Source organism: Sinohyriopsis cumingii, chromosome 19 (genome assembly GCF_028554795.1).
Source record: "Sinohyriopsis cumingii isolate HCF-2022 chromosome 19, ASM2855479v2, whole genome shotgun sequence".
Taxonomy (NCBI): domain Eukaryota; kingdom Metazoa; phylum Mollusca; class Bivalvia; order Unionida; family Unionidae; genus Sinohyriopsis; species Sinohyriopsis cumingii.
This window is the reverse complement of record NC_142979.1, coordinates 68,313,256-68,327,333: the sequence shown is the minus strand read 5'-3', so window position 1 is coordinate 68,327,333 and position 14,078 is coordinate 68,313,256. Positions and strand designations below refer to the sequence as shown.

General features: G+C 36.0%; 1 protein-coding gene across 1 annotated transcript; it reads left to right on the top strand.

Moving 5' to 3' along the window:
• The first annotated feature begins 415 nt into the window (after positions 1–415).
• Positions 416–12,647, top strand: LOC149775889 (uncharacterized). Its single transcript, XM_089944326.1, has 5 exons — positions 416–614; positions 1,222–1,545; positions 11,274–11,324; positions 11,727–12,077; positions 12,385–12,647. The coding sequence occupies exons 1-5, from the start codon at positions 416–418 to the stop codon at positions 12,645–12,647; spliced, it is 1,188 nt and encodes a 395-aa protein (XP_089800452.1).
• Positions 12,648–14,078: the final 1,431 nt, after the last annotated feature.

Sequence of the window (14,078 nt, the reverse complement as noted above, 5' to 3'; positions counted from 1 at the left end):
CCAAACTGGCAATTCAGTTCTGACAGGATGGGTATATGTCATTCATGACAGCATATGCTCATGTAACATATTTGAAGAAGAGATACATTTCTTGTAGCAAAATAGGTTTCTTTAGCTAAAAGGTTTAGCCTGGGAGTAGTAATTCTCATAAGGTATTACAATTTGGTAAGTATTATTGAAAAAACATTTGATTAGGGACATTTGATTTTTACATGCATAGTTGCAAGTTCGCTCAAATTAATTTTTTAACTTATCATTTGTCCTTATTTATTTTCAGGGATTTAAGGAACATAATAGAAGAGCAGACAAAAGTTGATCTTGTCAGAAAATTACAGAGAAATTATATAAAAATCAAAAGGGAAATAGACCCATCATCTGCTCTTGCAGATGAGCTAGATTCCAGGCAGAAATCATAATGGAACAGGACTATGAAAAAATCAGATCAGCCCGAGACATGGCAAAGAGGAGTGCAGACTTGCTATTAAAAGCAATAGCCTACAATATTACTCCCTTAAAGTTAAAGAAGTTCATTTATTTTCTCAGAAAATGTAATTATGACTACATTGCAGATCTACTGCAGAACAACCCAAACCAGAATTTAAATAGATATTCAGGTAGGCCATTTTTAACAGTGTTTCCATTTATCATAACATATTACCATATATACTTTCTCAAGCCTCGTTGGTATAAATAACTACTGCAGTTTTGTGTTTGTAGCAAGCAACCATGGGAGAAAATAAAGCAATTCCAAATATGATGAATGCAGTTATTGTAAAAGTGCTCTGACTATGCATGAAGTCAAATAAAGGATCATGTTCATTATAAACATGCTTATTAAGACTTCATGCATTAATTTATTTAAAAAAATATGTTTAGTTTTCTACACTCTAAAGTGACTAGGAGGTTTCACTTTAGGAAATTTCAATGTTTTTAAGAAATTTCAATGTTTTATGGTCTGTTGAACTGTTACAGCAGGCATAACATTTTTGCATATATATTTTGAGATATAACAACTGAATTTCTTTTAAAGCTCAATCAGAATGTGTATCTGTTTCTTCATTGTGTCATTTCTTTTTTAATGTTGAATCATATTGATCAAAACCAGCAAACTTGTCAAAAGTCAGAGTGTTTTGGGGTGAGCGATATCAACAAAATTAAAAATGTCACAACAGTAACTTGTATATTTAGAGTAATTCTCAACAAATAATGTTATTCTTTCAGATCTGCCACAATTCAGTAACTTCAAGTCCTTACAAAGGAAATTGGGCAAACTCAAAGAATTGCTTCTAAAGGATTTTGATCCAAAATATGTTATTGATGAGCTCTTAGAAATGGAAGTGATCAGCTTTATTGATCATGAAGATATCTGGACTACTCAATTCAACGAGCAACGCATTGACTGTGTTTTGAAATGTGTCAAGAAAAATATTGAAATTAATCTGGGTCCATTCTGTTGCATCCTGCAAAAACATTCTGAATGGTTAGCTGAAAAAATTGATCTCCTCTCAAGTGATCAGGAGTCTTCTGGAGATTCAGATGCTAATGGTAATATACTGGTGGAAAAGTCCACAGACGATGTTAGCATGCCATCATACATCTTAATTTTATTTCTAAATAAGATAACTAGAAGATCACAACATAAAGTATGTATTTCTACAGCAGTGCTACAATTCCCAGGTTGCAAATAATTCTTCCCCGCACAGCAATACGTTTATGTCAAGTACTGCCACTGGTGGGTTTCATGAACACTAGTACTCTAAAACAATGCCAGTAGTACATTTTGAAATCATCCCCAACAGATGATATTGTAATTTCTGAAAATGTTTGAAGGATTATGAAGTATGGTGCATGTACATCCATGCTTACGAATGCAAGCAGTAAAGGTAATATCACAATATTTACAGAATACACAAGGCATATTATGTAGTAAAGGTAATATCACAATATATACAGAATACACAAGGCATATTATGTAGTAAAGGTAATATCACAATATATACAGAATACACAAGGCATATTATGTCAGTCAGACATATAAGAAGTGAACGCACTATGTACTTCGGTAACCCTTGATTCAAATCCTTGCTACACATCCAAGGTAATTGATTTCGTGAAGTTTTCCATCTTCCTCCATCAACAATCAATATAAGAGCCACCAGATACTATGTACAAGTCATTATACTTGCTATACACACAAAGGAAGGAAATAAAAACATATCTGTATATTTCATGACAACTCTGTTCAGTAAATATGCATCATAGGCTGTTGATTGATATTTATCTTCCATTGCATCAGAATATCTAATCTTGCCTGAGGCTATGTTTATCAGCCTGGGCACATTTTATTTACCTAGTGTGTACCCTGGTGTCCACCTTTGACCCTGACATACTAGATGTGCCTGAAATTTAATGGAGGTGAGAAACCTGATGAAACATTGCTGCAATATGCCCAGACAATTACTCTCAGAATGACATGACATGATTAAATTACCAGAATGACATGACATGATTAAATTACACTGGACAACAAATTTTTACAAAAGTCATGTTACTGAAATAAAATTAGTCAATTCTTATCAATTTTTATGTGCTGAACACGAATATGACAGTCAAATTGCAAAATTGGCTCTAGTTTTTTTGTAATCTGCAAGAAATTAATGTTTACATAACGAAATGCATTCCAATAGTAAAAGGTCAACTGTAATAGCCTACCTATAAAAAATCAAGTCATTGACTACATCTTAGATTTCTTCGCCTGTCTCTTGTACAGCTGTTCGGGAGCATCTCTGAGGAGTGTCCAGCAGTAGTCAGCCAGCATTGTAGTGGACCATTTTCCCTGGTATCTTTGTTCCATTGTTGCGATATCTTGATGAAAACGTTCGCCGTGTTCATCACTAACAATACCACAGTTGCCAGGAAAGAAATCCAAATGGGAATGAAGGAAGTGAATCTTTAGAGACATATTGCAGCCAAGTTTCTTATACTTCATCAACATGTCTTCTACTAGTTCCTTATAGTTTTCTGCCCTAACATTTCCGAGGAAGTTTGTAGAAACTAGGCGAAAAGCATTCCATGCTTGTTTCGCGTCACCTTCCAGCAAGTTGTTGAACCGGTCATCTTTGAAAAGCTCTCGAATCTGAGGACCCACAAAAACTCCCTCTTTAATCTTTGCTTCGCTGAGTCGAGGGAATTTTTCATGCAGGTATCGGAATGCTGGCAAAGTCCGGTCAATGGCTTTCACGAAGTTCTTCATCAAACCTAGTTTGATGTGAAGGGGTGGTAGCAAGATTTTCTGAGCCTCAACCAGAGCTGGGTGTTGGATATTCTTCTCTCCAATGGTTACATTCTGCCTGTGAGTCCATTCCTTCCTCATGTAGTGCATTTCCCTTGCTCGGCTATCCCACTCGCATAAGAAACACATGTATTTTGTATATCCTTGCTGCAGTCCCATTAAAAGGGCAACTACCTTCAAATCACCACAGAGGTGCCAGCTGTACTTGTTATACTCAATGGAATTCAGTAGCTGCCTTAAGTTATCGTATGTCTCTTTCATGTGGACAGCATACGCTACTGGAATAGATGGAAGAATGTTTCCATTGTGCAAAAGCACAGCCTTGAGACTCAGTTTCGAAGAGTCCACAAATAGTCTCCATTCTTGTGGGTCATGAGTGATTTTTAAAGCATTCATGAGGCCCTCAATATCGGAACAGAATATCAGATCACTTTCCTTTCTGAAGAAAGGCTCCAATTGCTGGTGGCGCTTTCGATATGCAGTAATTGTGACATCTTCTTCTAGAAGATTCCATTGTTGGAGTCTTGATCCTAGCAATTCTGCCTTGTTCTTTGATAAGTCCAAATCACGAATCAGGTCATTTAGTTCTTCCTGTGTTATTCTGTGTGGGGTTGATGATGCACCACAGTGAAAATCTGGATCACTGCATGCTGATGGACCAGGAGAAGAACAGGTCGACTCACCTTTGTCTTCGTCAGATGAATCAAGAGAATATTCTGCTGGAGGTTCTGGAATAGGAAGTCCCTCACCATGTGGAACTGGTCTCAATGCAGACGGAATGTTTGGGTAGACTATTCTCGACTTCTTTCGCTTCGTTATTCCGCCGGAAAGAGGAGGAACCAAGCAGAAGTAACAGTCATTTAGGTGGTTGCTTGGCTCTCTCCACACCATTGGGACTGCAAACGGCATTGATGACCTTTTGCAATTCAACCACTGTGAAAGCTGTGTTGTACATGTAGCACAGCATATATGCGGAGCCCAAGGCTTGTCTTGGTCACCAACCTTGCATCCGAAGTAAAGATGATATGCCTTCTTCACTTGAGAATTGATACTTTTCTTCTGGTTGGCAAATGTCACTTCCCCACAAATATAGCAAAAATTGTCCGCGGTATTAACACACTTTCGAGGCATTACTGTTCTTTATTGTACGTAAATGGATAAAATAATAAGTTTTATGTAACAGTAGCTTGAACTGTCTCGCACAACGTCTAAAATATTTTAAATGCTGAACCTATCTGATTGGGCTTTATATAGTACACTGCTTACGTCAGCTTCAGCAGCCGCCTGGCATTAGTATAATAGGCCTACACATGTATAGTACACTGCTGACGTCAACTTACTTCAGCAGCCGCATGGCATTAGTATTGCATTGCATCAGAAAATGATGCAATCAACTGTGGATGATGTGAGCATGATGGTATTATGCAATGTTACATCATTATTCCGGATGTTGCTGCAGTCCTACTGGAGAAATTTACACAGTGAAACATAGAAAATGAGGTATATGAATATCTTCAAAACGAGAGCCAATACAAATTTTTCACGGTTATATTCGTGTTCGGCACACCAAAATACTACAGATTAGGGCCTTTTCAAGTCAGTAATGATTTCACTGTTGACCAGTGTTACCAGATACTGATGATGACTGGCAGTACTTAGGAAACAAAAATAAAGAAAGCTATCTAATGTACAAATGCTACTCTAACTGAACTAAGTCAGCACCTGTACCTGTGCTTGGTTTTACCAGTAGACAATACTTTCTGCTTCAATGTTTAATACAGGAATGGTTTGTGACAGGAATGCCATTGGAAGTCCCACAACTGGAAATCACATCTGAATAGATGCCATTTTATTGTATGGGGAGACGGAATGCTTGCTACCAAACTTTGTGACAGTCGGTGGCAAATGGACACAACATGAAGTCTCTTCACATCAACACTCCAGATCAATGAGGATGTGACGTCCATGCCCTTTCAGTCAGCTGGGATGGAATGTCTTTCCACTAGCTGTTCTAAAGCCAAAATTATTTCAGAAAATGAGGGGCAATAGCTGCAATATAGTTCTAATCACCCCGTTATAGCAGTACAGATTGTGAATCAAGAAACTCCTTATTCTGACCACAGATGTATTAGTAGAGAACTCCATGCTTCATATGTAACTGGTTGCTTCTGTTTTATCCAAGCCAGGAGAAACTGGTTTACACCTTTTTCTTGTCAGGAAGACCTAATTTTGCAGAAAAAGAAGTTCTGTCCTTGTATCATGGAGAGGATCGCAGCAGAAAGACAACCCGACACTCTGGAGGCATACTAGGAGAAGTGGTTCATTTTCACTGACTGCTGTCTGGTTAGTTTCATCACACCACTCTTGGTCTCCATTTCTAAATTGGCTAACTTCTTTTTCTCTTCAAAGAAAAGTGAAACCCTATCACAATCAAGGGCTATTTTTCCATGATCCCTAACAAGTTCATACATCGTGGAACAGAAGACATTGGCCATTAATCTAGATGCTCGCAATCTAGTTAACAATTCCCATACAGTGTGACTCTGCCATGTTAGAGTAAACACCATTATATTGGCTATGAACTATCTGAATGCTTCAAACCACACTGAACCTCTCGTATTAATCTACAGAATGTCAGAGGCGCATTAACTAACCCAAACGGCATCATTTTAAACTTAAACAGTCCTTGAGAAGCTGCAAATGCTTTCATTGGTTATGCCTTCTCTGACAATGGCACTTGGGAGTACCCTTTACTCAAATCAATTTTGCTGAAGTAATTGTATTTTGTGAAAATATTACTTCAATATTTGCCAATGGCTCCACATCAAAAACACTTTGTTCAATTGTCTGAAGTCAATACATAAACTGTGTTGTCTTTTCATTATACATGTATGGCTGGTGAAGTAAATGGAGCATTTGAAGGTTCAATGACACCTAGCTGTAACATCTTCTCTACATCCTCCTCCTTAACTAGATTCTGATAATAACTTGAATTGCTTCAATAGTATCCAACTAAACGTCTTGTGCTATCAGGGTGGTATTGCCTGACTTGTCCATGAATACATCTGAAATATCTTGCAACAAATTCTCAACATCTTGTCTCTGTTCTACTGATAACTCTGAGCTCACATCTACATCTCGGTAAGTTTAGTTGTATTCTGGTAGCGGATATATCATCAAATCTGTAAGTATAGTCTCAGGTTTACAGACATCCTCATTTACTTCATCTCACTTTTCAATAACACTACTGCAAACATTAACAATTACCCCTCACTGTAAACTGGCTACTTCTGGTTCTCTCTCACAGTACTGCTTCAGCATATTTGCATGGGATATCTTCAGCTTGTTTCCCAAAACTACTCAGTAGTCTAACTTCTTTCACAACATATGGTCCTTGCCATTGCAACAGCAACTTGTTATTCTTCACTGGAAGAAGAACTAGCACCTTACTTCCTTCTTTGACTGTGTATACATTGCTTTTCTATCATAGTACCTTTTGTACCTTATGCTTGACTTTGCCCACTCATGCTGCGCAAGTTTACAGGTATCTTCAAACCTTTCCTGCACATTTAGCCCATTCTGATATGTACTCTTTACCTCACTATCATCTACTTTTCCTGCCCATAACTCTGAGAGAATCTTCATGGGACCCCTAACTGTTTTGCCATACAATAACTCAAAAGATGCAAACCCCAAACTTTCTTGGGGAACCTCCTGATATGCAAACAACAATTGCAATCAAGTATTTGTCCCAGACTCTGGGTCACTCAGAATATACCCATTTCAACATTTTCTTAAAACTACCACTAAATTCCTGAGACAGTCCATTACAAATATGATGGTATGGCATTGTGGTCATTTGCTTTAGAGACGACAATCTGCTAATTTCAGACATCAAAGTAAACTGTCTCCCACAGTCTGTCAACATTCTACTGAACATAACTAATGCCTCAGCTACTCTTTCTGTCTATACTAGGTAGTGCTATGGCCTTGGGATATCTAGTAACATAGTCAGCCATCGTTAAGATATAATGATTTTTCTGATCAGTCATGGGATCAGTTGGACCTATGATATCTACTGCTACACTTTTAAAAGGCATATGGATGAGAGGCTCTGACCCAAAGGCACTTTAGTAACTCGCCTCTTGTCAATAGTTTGTTGACAGATGTCACATGACTTACAGTAACTGGTAATATCAGCAGAAACTCCTAACCAGTAAAACTCTGAAAGCACTCTCTCAATGGTTCTTCAAACACCCAAATTCCCTGACAACAACATCAACCATTTTCATAACTGACTCCCTGAAATCTTTCGGAACTAACAACTGATCTTTCACCATTGCTTGCGGTAAATTCTCTGTAGACCAACCCTTTCTTGAATACAAAGCTAGCTTGACAACTTTGTCTACTCTGTACAACCACTCCCTCCTTAGCTCACTTTCTACACAACTCCATAGAAATATATGCCTTCAATTTCACCAAGAAATCATCCTTAGAAATATCTTTGATTTGTTACAGAATTTTCAATTTCATGTCAGGTTTTGCCTTAGCCTGAGCTCCAGTTTGTACTGCCTGAGCTAAACTACCAAACTGCAAATCAACATTACCTTCCACATTCTCAATAATAACAAAACATGTTGGGTTATCTAGGCAAAGAGCCTTTGTACTTACCACAAAATATGGACAATCAATGTCTACATAAGCCACTTTCTATCTATGCTCACTTCAACCTACATAGCTACAGACTCGTGTTTTATCCAAGTACTGGTGGGGTTTCACTCAGCTTGACTTAACAATGACACAAGTACAACCAGTGTTCCTCACAGCTACAACCTATAATGACCATTTACAATTCCCTCCTTAGTAGGAACTATTGGATTTCTGTCACTCACAGTACTTAATGCCTCCTTCTTCCCTTCATCAACAAGTCACGGAGTGACTTACATATAGAGCCTTTGTGCTCTGTTGTATTCAAGTTCTCTCTTTATGTCACATCTACAGTTACTTTCTTATCTCAGTACACTGGGGCCTCGAGTGGTCTAAAGCGCTCTCCGTTACGGATCACTGCCATCTCACCTCTGTCTGCATGGGTTCGAGTCTTGGATTCGGCCAATGTGGGTATGTGAGAAAGCTTGCCAGTAGCTTCTCGTGGGTCGGTGGTTCTTTCCAGGATTTTCTTGGGTTCTTCCTCCACCATTAATACTGGCTGCCATGTATAGCCTATCGTGTACTGAAAAATGGCATTAAACCCCACAAAAACAACAACAACAAATCTCTGTACACTAACTGAAAGCAAACCTAATATGTTGAATGCAAGACAATGTAAAATATGAACTAATTATGTTGCAGCTGATCTATACAAGTATATTATGACATAATAGCCTAATATGTTAAAGGTACTAGTGTTACATACCTGAGTATGAATTACAGTCAATATATTTGATTAATATAATAGTCTGTAGGGTATAAATAATGACTAATAATAATAAATATGTAAGTAGTAAAAAACAATCAACTAGAATGAGTTGTAATGAATAAAATAGAATCCTCAAAACAGCACTCATTAAAATATAAAGAAAAAAATAAAAGAAAAAAAAACTTTATCTCCCAAAAGTATAATTCCCAGCTGTATGCAGTTACAACATGTTTCCTGGTATCATTCAAAACAATAAAAGAAATAAAGAAATTTCATACTTTAATCTGGCCACTCTAAATGTCCAGGTTTTAGCTCCTGTCCATAGTACATGTACTTGTATATGTGATTATCCAAGTTTTACATTGCATTTGGTCACTTTATACAGACCCTTTACAGGCATCATGAAGTGCACTTGCATCTCTCCTGGTGAGAACTATTATGCCACAATCACGATCATATTGCTTACATGAGTTTGTATTCTACAGTCAACTTCAGATAATACATTTTTACCACAGTTGACTTCAGATAATACATTTTAAGGTCTTTATTATATTGAAAATCTAAATTTATTAAATGCATAAATAAAACAGGTGAATAATATTAAGTCAGTTTGTGACACAGAAATGTAATTTCTAATGTTAATGTTATATGGTCAGTATTTTTGGAGGAACTTAATTTCAAGAAAATTTCCTTCCAAATTATTAAGAAATTATTCTTGTGTGTGTGCATGTCTGGCTCACTTCAGCCTTGTGTGCATGTCTGACTCACTTCAGCCTTGTGTGCATGTCTGACTCACTTCAGTCTTGTGTGCATGTCTCCCTTCAGCCTTGTGTGCATGTCTGACTTGGTCTTGTGTGCATGTCTGACTCACTTCAACCTCAGTCTCTCTGCATGGGTTCCAGTCTCAGGATGATTTAGCAGGTGCAGATATGTGAGAAGGCTTGCCGATTGCTTTCAATGAGTCAAGGGTTCTTCTGGGATTTTTCCAGGTTCTTCCTCCACCATATATACTTACTGCCATCTAGCTTATCCTGTGCTGAAAAATGGCATTAAACCCAAAACATCAGTTCTCTTCAGCTGTCAATCATAGATCTTATTTTGTAGTACCCTCCGTCCTAATTTTAATATATCTTGACATTCCTTCATATGGACAATCATTTGTTTTCATCCTGAGAAAACTTTGGAATTATCTGGGTTTTTCGTAACTGTCATTTTCAGAGTAAAGTACCTTACTTCCCACTTTTTAGAAGAGTCCAAAATGTGATCTGCTGTACTGTAGGAATTTACATACCAATAAAGACATTTAAATGTTATGACAGAGACATTGTTTTGTTATTTATGTTTCTCATTCAAAATCAAATAATTTTCCAGTGTTGTACAATATAACATTTCCAAGCGAAAATGAAGTGCAATTGGAAAATTGTTGAAAATTATATTAAAAAATGGCCTAAACTTTTGATATGAAACTGAAGATGACAATTTGGTGGTTGAAGGAACAGATAAAAAGATTTATACAAGATTGAAGGATAAAATTGTAAACTTAACTTTGATCATTTCATATAAATTAGCTCTTTATCCAGTTAATGATGGGGCCCCAAATGGCCATGTGGTCTAAAGCGCTCTCCATTACGGATTACTGCCATCTCACCTCTGTCTGCATGGGTTCGAGTCTCAGATTCGGCCAATGTGGGTATGTGAGAAAGCTTGCCAGTAGCTTCTCAAGGGTCAGTGGATCTTTCCGGGGATTTCCCAGGTTCTTCCTCCACCATTAATACTGGCCGCCATGTATAGCCTATCGTGTGCTGAAAAATGGCGTTAAACCCTACAACAACAACAACAACCAATTAATGATATTGAGTTTCTTTGCCTTCACCATTAAACAAATTCAATTCTTTATTACTCCAAAATCCGATACTTCCACCATACATCTGTTACTGTATTCAACCACATGACTGGTAAAATCAAAACTGCATGCCAAAGGTATATACATTAATATACTGATCTTCTATTGGGAGCATGTTTAGTGGTTGGACCTTTTGATTTTTGGTTATAAGATGTTTTGCCTAGATTTTACACTTTTATTGAATTTACTTGATGTCTTTAGCGTTACTGCTTGCACAGTCATAGAAACATAGAAATGGACAGATTAAGTATTTATTTTAAGAAAATAAAACCAGTTATTGTAGTCATAAATTGAAAGCAGTGGTCTTCTTTGCATATTCCATTTTACTGCAATAATGTTTTCATGTTTATAAGATTTGTTTTTATTGTTGCTTTTGTCATCCTTGGTATGCTGGCAGACATTCATTCCTAAAAATAGTGACTCCCATTTCTTGATCTATTGCAGTGCAGATAAGCTCTCACACTATACAGCACCATTGTTTTCTTTCAAGATTTCCTTACTGGAATGACATATGATATAATTTCAGAACAGTAACATTGCCATTTGTGATAATAATGTCTGAGTTTTGTGTGTATCTACTGTACTGTCAGCTAAAAAATGGAACCACATTTGACTAATTAGTGTGTACATTTTAGATCATTATGACAGGTTTTCTTTTTCAGCTGCACTAGAGCTGTCTTGCAAGAAAGGAAACTGGACTGGTCATATAGAGGGTAGGCATTTTATTTTATGCTATATTCATATATAGATCAGGTCAGATTTAACATTTATTTCATAAAAAATTAATAAAAATTTCTACTAATTTTGCATGAACATAAATAATAATTATTAGCTTTGAATATTGCAGATGTCATTATCATTTTGATGATTTATTGTCATATTGTAATATTGAAGTTGAAGAGAAAGAAAGAGAAAAGAACAAAATGTATGCACTCTTTGAAACAGTGATTGGATTTCAATCATCTAATAGTAAATATTTGTCATGTGTACATGTGTTTGCAATAACATGTAGTGGAAATTGAATCAAAAATAATAATCCTGCTGACCTATGATGAGTAACCTAATCTGTTTCACTAGTCAAATGTTTACATTGTCATGTACTTTTATTTTCACAGGATCTTTCGAGAGCATTCCAGATTTCAACATCCGTATAGAATTCAAAACAGAAAAGATACAGAATGTGGATGATGATATTGTCAGACGTCAGGGGAATTCCACAAATCCCAGACTAGACACAATATTGTCGAAAGTTCACTTTAAATGTGACAAAGTTGACACGGGGTCCATTATTGTTCGTCTACAACCACTTTCAATAAGAGCATTGAAGAAGCTGAAAGATTCAAAGCCAGAAGATGTTATGGCCATCATGAAATGCCTTCTTACTAAGGAAGATTTGAAGAAACTTGAAGCAGCAAAGCTTACCTCCATAGAGATAAAGATTGAAGCCTTAAATACTACCTTACCTAGTAAGAACATGTCAGGTGCATTGCACATCATTTGAATTTATGTTTGTGAAGTAGTAAGATTTATGCTGAAAATGTACAAGATAACCATTCAGAATCATATAAAGCACTATAATACAGTCTTATCTTTTACCAAAGATAAATACCTTTCTGTATTGAAAGTACTTTTAAACATTGTGAATAAATAGAGTAACTTGAGTAACACCCCAATGCATCATTTGTTGGGAATTTGAGCAAAACAGAAATTTCAGTACAACTGTAAAGTTCTATTTTTTATTTTACTGTAATGTTCGGACATCTATAATTACAGATCCAATTTCATTGAAAGAGGAGGGCATCACAAAAGAGGCCATTGTTGAACATTTCACCTACCTCTCTACTTGTGTGCCAAATATCAAAGAGTTCATACCAGCATTTCTTCAGGATGATCAAATAAGTGACAAATCGAAAACATTCCTAAAACAGATTATCAGTATGAAAGGGGAAGACAGGAATGAAGCATTTTTAAGATTCCTCCTGCAAGAAGAATCTGGAAGACCTCGAATCATCTTTAAGCGACAGCTGAGAAAATGAAAGAAATGTCTATTTTGCAAAAACTGGGCAATAGGAATGAGATAGGTTTATATTTTATGGGCATCTGTTTTCTTTTTCATGCTAAATCATGCTGAAGAAAATGTGCAAACCTGCCTGTGTCCAGGTGCATTTTGGCAAAAGATTTCTTAAAAAAACGTATCTTTTGTATATTCAACTTTTCTTGTTGAAAGGCAGAACCAGAAATGTCTACAACATTCTTTGAAATAATGAAATTGAACTTTTAAGTATCCAGCATACCATTTTGAATATCTCCTGAAATATTTTCTTTGTCAAGTTACCTGTGCACGAATTATCCCCTGTGGCATGATAAATGTAGAAAGCAGAACAAAAAGAATTATAGTAAAAATAATAATTACTATGGATATAAAGGTAGTCAAGTAGCCATCAATTTCAGGGTTTTGAATCAATGTTATTTTTCATATAAAATCATAATTCAGGTTAGATGTTGAGTATAATTTAATTCTTTGTAAATGTTGTTATTTAATTCTAACTGATAACATTAGTCTTTCTGTAAGTAACCCCAAATTTTTTTATATCAAATTTCAATATGAAATTTTTATTTATCTTCAAACATTGTGTTGATACTCTCATAATCTATTAGTAATATAACATATAATAGTGACCAATATGATGGACATCTAAAACTGGTCTTCCACAATTTATATATTAAGAAATGTAGAAAATAGACAGGTCTCATTGTATTTCACAATTTTCTGGAAATGTTATATCATACATGGAAGATAATGTTTATTTTAAGCAAGGGTATATTAATTAGGTCATATATACTTCTGTCCATATAACCTGGCTAGCTTGTGAGCAAGATTATGCAAAACCACAAGGCATGGACAAATTAAATGCATTTTCAGTTGGGGTTTTGTTTTACTATTTTAACAGAATCTTTCAACATGATTTTACAGAAGTCACTTGACCTAGGCAATGCAAATTGCAAGCATGTAAATTTGTAATAGCAAAATTAGTGAACAACTGAGTTCACTAATCTTTCTATTACAACTGAGCATGTCAGCTTTCAAACAAAGCAGATCACAGAAAGGTAGAGGTAAGAGATATGCCTAAAACGAAACTGGTGTTGTTATTCCTAAAAAGGATTAATATAGATATGGTAGTGCAGAATTAATTTTCTATTATATCTGACATTTATGAGGCTGTATTTTAGAATTTCTAAGCATTTGATGTTCATGTAACAGCATACATCTCCAGAGTAGATAGTTAGCTGTAGCAATCACACTAATCACAATTATAGTATATTAATCTCTAATTAGCATTATTTTTGTGACTAACTGCTTTTTACACTGAGGAATGTCTCGCAAAGTAGATGTGTACCCCAAAGTACCAGTTTTTGCCATCATTTTTACCACACTGAGTTACAGCAAGTATTGCCAGAAAATGGTG